This window comes from Hevea brasiliensis, chromosome 18, assembly GCF_030052815.1.
Source record: "Hevea brasiliensis isolate MT/VB/25A 57/8 chromosome 18, ASM3005281v1, whole genome shotgun sequence".
Taxonomy (NCBI): Eukaryota; Viridiplantae; Streptophyta; class Magnoliopsida; order Malpighiales; family Euphorbiaceae; genus Hevea; species Hevea brasiliensis.
The window spans coordinates 36,858,719-36,867,136 of NC_079510.1; the positions used below are offsets into that span (position 1 = coordinate 36,858,719).

General features: G+C 29.9%; 1 protein-coding gene across 1 annotated transcript; it reads left to right on the forward strand.

Annotated features, from left to right (window-relative positions):
• The first annotated feature begins 3,417 nt into the window (after positions 1-3,417).
• On the forward strand, positions 3,418-4,184 carry LOC110673070 (cyclin-dependent protein kinase inhibitor SMR6). The gene has a single exon (XM_021836080.2). The coding sequence runs from the start codon at positions 3,643-3,645 to the stop codon at positions 3,970-3,972; it is 330 nt and encodes a 109-aa protein (XP_021691772.2). The 5' UTR covers positions 3,418-3,642; the 3' UTR covers positions 3,973-4,184.
• Positions 4,185-8,418: the final 4,234 nt, after the last annotated feature.

The following is an 8,418-nucleotide window of genomic DNA, read 5'->3' on the forward strand; positions in this document are numbered from 1 at the left end:
TAATTTAAGTTATTATTATTATTTTTTTTTTAAAGAATTGGGTTTAGATTAGGAGCCTTTTTACTTTCTCTCTTTGCCACCCGGCCTCTCTCCCTCACGATGACGATGACGATTCTCGCCTGTGTCTTCCCCGTCCCTAGGTCATGACTGACATGGCTTGTTGCCATTGCAACTCGTGCCACCCTCACCCTTAGTGACCTTACCTTCCTTAGTGAGTTGGCCACGGGAAGAATTGGTCCTTAGTTCATTGATCCAGTCGCTGAATTCAACCACAGTTCTCATCAAAGGTGTCGCAACTCTCTTCGCCGGCCCAAATGACTGCTTTGATATTTTATTTTTTTAGGATTTTGTGTTTTATAACAGGGATTTGATTTTTAAGTTAATCGTTTAGTATTTTGATAATGATGAAAATATTTTTTTATTATATTAAATTATTTAATGATATAAATATTTATATTAATGTTAAAAAATTGAGAGAATATATGAATAATAAGGTATAGTGTTTTGATTATAATAAAAAATATAATATAATTATTTTATATTTAATAATTAATTTAATATTTATTTTTATTAAATATTTTTATTTTAAATTATTATATAAATAATTAATTACTAAAAATTAAAAATTAATAAAATAATTGATAATTATAAAAATATCATTTAATTATTATTAAAATAATCAATATTGGTAAACAGAAATTTAAATTAAATGAGAAAGTGTTAGATTTTGATTTTTTTGTTCATGTGTTTTTGCTTGGTTGCTAAGAAAATGAAAGAAAATGTGATTTTTTTAAAAGAGTTGCAAAGTGTCACCATCATAACAACTCATAGAAACCCGCATTCCCAAAAGTGGGAACGGAGAAAATTAAAAAAAAAAAAAAAAGGAAAAGGACAAATAAACATCACCAATGGGTCCTCGTCTTAATAGTCCTATTCTTATACAAGTGAGCTCATCTTGTGCTCTATCATGCTCCATAACCATGAGTCTGCATTTTTGAATGCTTGTTACTCTGGATTCTGTACAAACTCACAGAGGCCAGAAACCCAGAAAAGAAAAAATCGATAGGCATGGCTTAGGCTGAATTATTGGGGTCCATCTCTGGTAATAGGGACCCACATAAACATGATAAGAAGACAAGCATGTGAAGTCTCATAAGTCACAAATCACAACATAGGTGGAGCCATGTCAGTTCTGATATTAAACAGGCTTCCTATTGGGTAGTCTGTGATGACTGGCCAGTTCCTAGTAGCCGCCCATGGAATCCCACCCATTTGGCTCCTGCTTAGATCTTGTGATTCAAGACTCTTCTCTTTTTATTTCTTACAGAGACGGTGGATGCTTTCTTGTGGCTACATCTAGACAGGACTGCTCACCTTTTCTGATCTCAGCAAGGCCCCTTCTCTATGGAAAGCAAAAGTCTGATTTTTATAATTATCGTAAGGGGTTGAAAAAGCTTGAACAAAACTAAGGGCTTGGCTCAAAAGTTTTCCCTCAATTTATGATGGTGATTTTGAATTTCATGATTAGATCATTACACACGTAAGAGTTAAATTCTTGAATATTAAAATTGAGCATAGAGATGTGTCTTTATATTCATCATAGAATGAATGGTGTGTAATTAAAAGCTAACCCACGTATTAAACCTATAATTTAATCTTAAATAAGTTTACATCGAATTAGGTTTATGTAAAAATTTCCTACTTAATGAAAATTTCACTATCCAAACATCACTTCGTGAGTTAATAATTTGAAGTTAACTTTTTGAATTCAATTCAATTTAATTTAAATCTTAATATAAAATAGAATTTTATTTCAATCTCCTTAGCGATTAGGTATTCAAAGGCTTTACAGTAAAGGTATGTCTATAAAGACTTAAATTTATATGAAGACGAATTTATCTATTGTTATATTAAATTTTTATATATAAATTCGTACACTTTAATTAATTTTATATATATCTCAATATAAATATTTAAACTACGATAATTAAACTCATTTTTATATAAGTTCAAACTTATATTAAATATAACCTTAATAATATATATATATATATATATATATATATATATATATATATATATATATTATTAGCAACTAATTTTATAATTTTAAAATTATCATTAATACTTTATTAATTTTTTTGGTAGTGCATGTGGAAAAGAAGTGAAATTTATTTAAAATAGAAACAAATTAAATAAAACATTTAAAAGTTTTACTAGAAAAATAAAATAATAAAAAAATTTAAATACATTCCCTCCCCCTGCCTCTTTATCCAATCCCACCCCTAATGTTAATTTCAACATTATATAATATCACTTTAATTTCTCAGTGGTATTAGAGTCATTTTTAAAGTAGTAAAATTTTAAATTTAAATTTTAATTAAAATTAATTATAAAAAAATCTATATTAAAATATGTTAATATTCATAAATTTAGTAAAATTAATTGTGGAAAAACTAATGTAATGATGGAGAAGCACATATGCATATGCAAACATGCTTCTTCTAATTGAACCCTTAATTTAATTGTCTCTAAAATTATGAGATTTTCGGTTTAAATTTTAATTAAAGTTCATTATTCTGAAATTTAAAAAAAAAAAATTTATAGATTATAGCAACTGGCTTAATTGTAAATACATGCTCATAACTTTTGGCCTTGAACAGGCCTTGAACACTTACAGGTAGCTTGATCTAAATTATTTTTTTTTCTTTTTTAGAAATTTATAATTCAATACTTGGGCTGGGCTCATTGTTCATAATGGGCCTCCTCATTATCAGGCCCAATCAAATTTCTAGAGGATTTTTTTACACATGACCATGCTAAGCAAATTTTGGTTTTTATCCTCTTCTTCAATTTCTCAATATTGTTTCCTATATTAGCAAAAAACATTTTTTTTTTGTAATTATAATTAGATGATATTATAAATTAATTAAATTTATTATTCTACTTCCATTAAAGGCAAGTCATTCAGTTTAAGAATAAAGATTCACTAGAAAAGAAACTTAGAAAAAAAAAAAGCTGAAAAAATCACTTTGTGTGAAATTTTTAAAAGAAGCTACTTTGTGTTAGCCTCCTTTTGAGTCAATGCCAATCCGTTTTAAAACGACGACGGGTCTAGACTTTCACATGTGTAAAACGCTAACGTTTTGACTTGATGTAATGAAAACCCTGTGCCGGTGGCCGTGATTGTCCTTTCCCTAGAAAACAAATTAACAACGAAGAAGGGCAAAATGGGAAACACGTGAAAATAATAAACGCGGGAAAAAGAGCCGTTGATAGCAAAAACCTCGAAATTTTTGGCGCCAGATGAAAATTTTCCTTTCACTCGGTTTTCGACTGCCCGTAAGAATCCCGGGCAGCCGCCCCTCCCTCTCTGCTTTTGGCCCGATAAAATATTATATATATAAATCTCTCTTTTTTCTTGGTCTCTCAATCTCTTTCTTTTTATTTTCCTGCAAAATCTCTACTTTTCTTTCCCTCTTTCAAATCTATTTTCTCTTTCATTTCCCCCTCTTTTCTCTCTCCCTCTCTACCTCACAAAAATTAGTATCCAAGGACCCTTTTCTCTTATTCCCTCTACTCTTGCTTGTTTGCTTCATTTTCACTAGAAAAAACTTTTTCTTGTTTGCTGATTTCAATTAAATGATGGGGTTTTCAAAGAAGGCACAAGTGGATTCTGGTTTAGACTCGAAAGGGAAAAAATGGGTAATTGCTGGAATTGCAATTAGGACTTCACTGAAGCCGATAAGCATGAAACCAAGGGGAAAAGGCAGTGATGATGGTGATGATGAAGAGGAGTGTTCTACAACCCCAATTGCCAAAGAAGCTAGAATACCGGAGAGGTTGCACTGTCCACCGGCTCCAAGGAAGCGGCGGCCTTCTTCGAGGTGCAACTACAATGATACTAGGGAGTTCTTTACTCCTCCTGATTTGGAATCGGTATTTAAGTGCCATGTTGAGAAGGCAAATTGAGAGAGGCTTACAATGATTAGGCCTAAAAGAAGGGTTGAATTAGAGCTTAGAGATTTTGTAGCATTTTCTCTATTTATCTTCCTTTCTTTTCCCCCTTTTACTATTAATAGTAATTTTTATCTCTATTTTTATGTTTTGGTAGTGATTAGTGATTAGGAGCTGAAGTTGTACAAAGATATGATATTTTATGAAATGACTAGTGTACTTTGGTTAGCATTTTTTTGGTTAATGAGGAGTTTTTGCATCTTTTTCTGTTCCAAGTTTCTTCTTTGCTTTAGAAGATATTATTCTCATTTCTTACCAACTAGTAGTGCTTGAATGGGAAAGAACATTCATTTCTTGTAGTAGTTGATTTCACTACTAAAGCTTGAAGATTTCTTTTGATTATTACCTTCCATCGTTTTGGGTATTGTTGTTGGTAATTAGCATTTATCAGGCGTTAGCAGGTTAATTTTTTTGATGGGTTTCTAGTGTGATTTTTATATTCAAATTTGGTTAAGTGGGCTGTGGCATGGGCAAAGGCAGAGAGTACCTTCAATTTATGTTCTGCCTATTCTCTGCTAAACTAATCATTTATCAACCCACTCTGTCAGTGGTCGCTCATTTAGTTTTGCAGAGATATTTTGAGCCAAAAATCTGAGTGTTCACAAGCTAATAAGCTAACCCTTCTTTGCTTTCCTCCGCACCATTGGGTCACTCTCTCCCTCTTCAGGAACAAATGCACACGCTCAGAATTCAGAAATAAAAGTTTGTGTGGGAAGAATTTATCAAGAAAGAAAGTAAGCCTAAGTTTTTTTTTTCTCTAGGAAATTTCTAAAAGTATAATCTTTTTCATGGCTGGAGATGCTGCAAGCATGCTTCTCCATTTGTTGACTACAAGAAGCCCTCTTTAACTCTCAAGTCTTAACCATTAGTACGTTCTTTTATGCTCTATGTCAATCTCTTCTTTAACCTTCCTGTTTGCTTCACTTACATAACCCACCTCATATCTCACCACCTAACTCCAACCCAAGTTTCCTACTATGCTTCTCTGATTATAAAATGACAAACCCATATCTAATGTGATAAGGCAAGAATCCTATGTGGGGTTTTGAAGGATTTTTGGTTTATTTTTAAGCCACTTAGTGAAAAGGACACTAAATTTTGGTGTATTTGTGGGTAAGAATTGAGGCATGTGTATATTTGAACTTATTATTTTAGTTGCTATTTTAAAAAAAGAAGTTTCAAATATGTCAATCATAGGCTTTGAAAAATTTTCTTTTAAATCAATGGTGTGAGATCCCTATGTGCTTTTTTTACTTTTTATTTTTTTTCTTCAAGAAAATTAATGGAGTGGATAAGATATTTGCTGCTTGATTCTTGATTTGTTTTTGAAGGTGACAAGGAGAAGTTTACCTAATCTATGGTTCTCTTTTTAGTTTTTAATTTGCATATTTTTGAAAACAGGCAAAAGGGTCTCTCTAGGGATTAGGAAACTTTAAGAAAGCACATAGTAAAGTGGTACTAAAAATTATCGTCTTAGTTTGGCAGAATCTGGTCATTTAGTTTTGGATTTGCAGGTTAAGCTACAGTTTTCCAATATAATTATTGATGCAGTTGATCCCACATGAGATGAGTTTTGATTTTGTTGTCTTCTCTTATAAAAGCATTAATTTCTTGTGGATAATTTTTATTTTGTCTGTTGTTAATGCCACCACTAGGGGAGCAACAGATTTTCTGAATCAAATTTCTTGTACAATATCAGATTTTTCAATGAAGTCTATTTAATTTAATTTATATTTTCATACTAACTGAAATTGAATGCATTACAATAAATATTTATAACAAAATTTATATATTTATTATATATTTTTTAATTAATTTTACATAAATTATAATATAAAATATTTAATTTAATAATTATTAAATTCATTTTTATATAAACTCAATTGAGTCTAGCATAGTGGTGCCTTACACTACAAGACTGTTCGATCTGTAGAGTCGATAATTTAGATAAGTTCTCCCTTTGCATGTCCAACACTCAAAAGAAAATAATCAACAAAAGGACACTCTAATTAATTTTCTAAATAGCTTGTATATTAGATAATAGAAGAAGAAAAAATTTTCACAATTTTAAAATACAAGAGAGGGGAGAGAAGTAAAAGGGAAATGAAATATATAGAATTATATATATTTAAATAAATATATATTATTTTATTGTGAAATAAAATAATTATTTTAATTTAAATAAATTACAATCAGATGTGTTTATTAACAAATATATGTATTTGTTAATAAAAATATATGTCTATTATATATAAACAGTTATAATTATTTGAAATGTATCATAACAGATGTGTCTATTAATAAATAAATATATTTATTACACAAACATTCATATATGTTAGAAGAAGTGTCAATCTAAAATAAAGAGTCATGTCTGTTAAAAGTAAACAGATGTGTTTGTCTAAAAAAGATATAATGATTTTTCATTATTTATAAATATGAATGAGTTATTCAAATTCATACGCTGCCCTATTTTTTCTTTTTCTTTTTTAATCTTTCTAAATTCTGTTCCTACAAAAAGTTTTTAAGAAAAAATTTCAGAAATTACTATCTGTAGATTTCAGATTTTGTTATATTCTGAAAGTATATTGCCATAATCTTGTAACAATTTAATGAGATAATTAATATTTTAAAGATAATAATTTATTACGCTTCAAAGTCTATTATATACCTATTGCCACAACAATTAATATATATATATATAAAAAAAAAATTAAATCTCATATAAAATCAAATTTATATTACATATATCAACTGAAATTTATAAAAAATTTCCCTCCATAACTAGAGGCCTATTTAATTTATTCCATAATTATCCACATATTTGAAGTAAGTGCTCAGAGCCTATGATCCTGGGAAATATGAAGTGTGTCAGTACATTGAATGCCTCAATCTTCAATCATTGTCATTGAAGAATTAGTGTTTGTCCAATTTTGTTAAATTTGACCATGATAATTCATTCCCAAAGAATTCACCTGATTAGCATGTAAATATGTTTTTCCAAGTAGCTAACGGTTTGATTATTACCAAATAAATATGTTTTTCATGTCAATTAAAATCATGATAATTTTAACAGAGTTTTTACTCTCATATAATTCATACTCACGCACACTCCACAACTGATGTAAAATCGTAATAAATTAACCCATTGGCAAATGTACTTGTTTCGATTTTTTCACCATTGGCTCACCTGCACTAGCTCTTCTCTTGGCTTTTTATTTTTTTTTTCCGTCAAAAATAAAACACACACATATGAGTTAGTGATGGAAATAAACCATCGTTAAAGCAATGATAATTTTACTAAAGTTTACTTGGTATATCAATTCATAAGTATTTTCATTTAAAAAATCCAATGAGTAATTAATATTTACCTCAGTGTATAGGAAAAATAGTAAGTATCCTTTTCTGACAAATTATATAATTCTACAAAGAGTTATACATCTAAATATCTTAATTTATTGTGGGTAATTTTTTTTTTATTAGTTAGAATTCTTGGTTGTTGTAAATGACAAGTATTGCATAGCATATGCCTGGTTGGTTGTTGAGGGTTTTAAGAAAAAGGAAAGAAGAAAGAAAAGGGCAGTTCTAAGGTTATAGTTAAAGCAATCAATCCTTTTCAAAAGGAAATGACATATCATGTGATGTAAATGGGTCATTGAGAGAGCATAATCTTGACCCAAATTTGATCCAGCTGAATGCATCACTTGTTTTCTTGTCCTCATCGATTGCTTCCAACCAAGTTTTTAATGGCTTAAACTTGGTCGTCCATCTGCTTCTCTAATGGGGACCCAACAAAGAGAAAGATCATCTTCTTCTTTCTTTATTATTATTATTCTAATAAAAAATTGGGTTTTTACATTTTCGTTAAAAATAATTTAATTTTTCATTTAATTATTAAAATATTTTCTACAAGTTTAAATTTTGTGCTTTAATCTATTTATTTAGTGAATGTGCTGGACTCCAAGGCGTTCCTGGAATTGCTCTCGCGTGCTGAGTGAGCCAAATTTGCAATTCATAAACTTGATTGCTTAATATTGGAGGCTCTTGAGTCATTCTTGGCAAGTGCAGCTTCGTCATTGCTATAGAAAAACTAACAAAGTTGTTGAAAAATTGGCTAATTTAGCCATGAAAGTGAGTTTGATGAGTCATTTGCTTCGTACTGTTATAAATGGGTAGGATTTGAATTGAATTGCCATTTATAGAGAAGGGTAGATAAGATAATCAAACTTTAATAATAATAATAATAAAAGAGAACCCTATTCATGAAGCCGAGGAGAGAGAGACATGAACACATGGCCCTCCTAAGGAATCCAAAGTGAGAAAGAAGATTCTATTCCTATGCCAATGTTTAAGCCCCCTTTGGGGTCTGCCCGAGCTGCCCCAAGTTTGTTTGGCGGGAAT

Bases quoted from the DNA above. Each gene is read 5' to 3' on its own strand.
- LOC110673070 (XM_021836080.2), top strand. From the start codon at position 3,643: ATGATGGGGTTTTCAAAGAAGGCACAAGTGGATTCTGGTTTAGACTCG.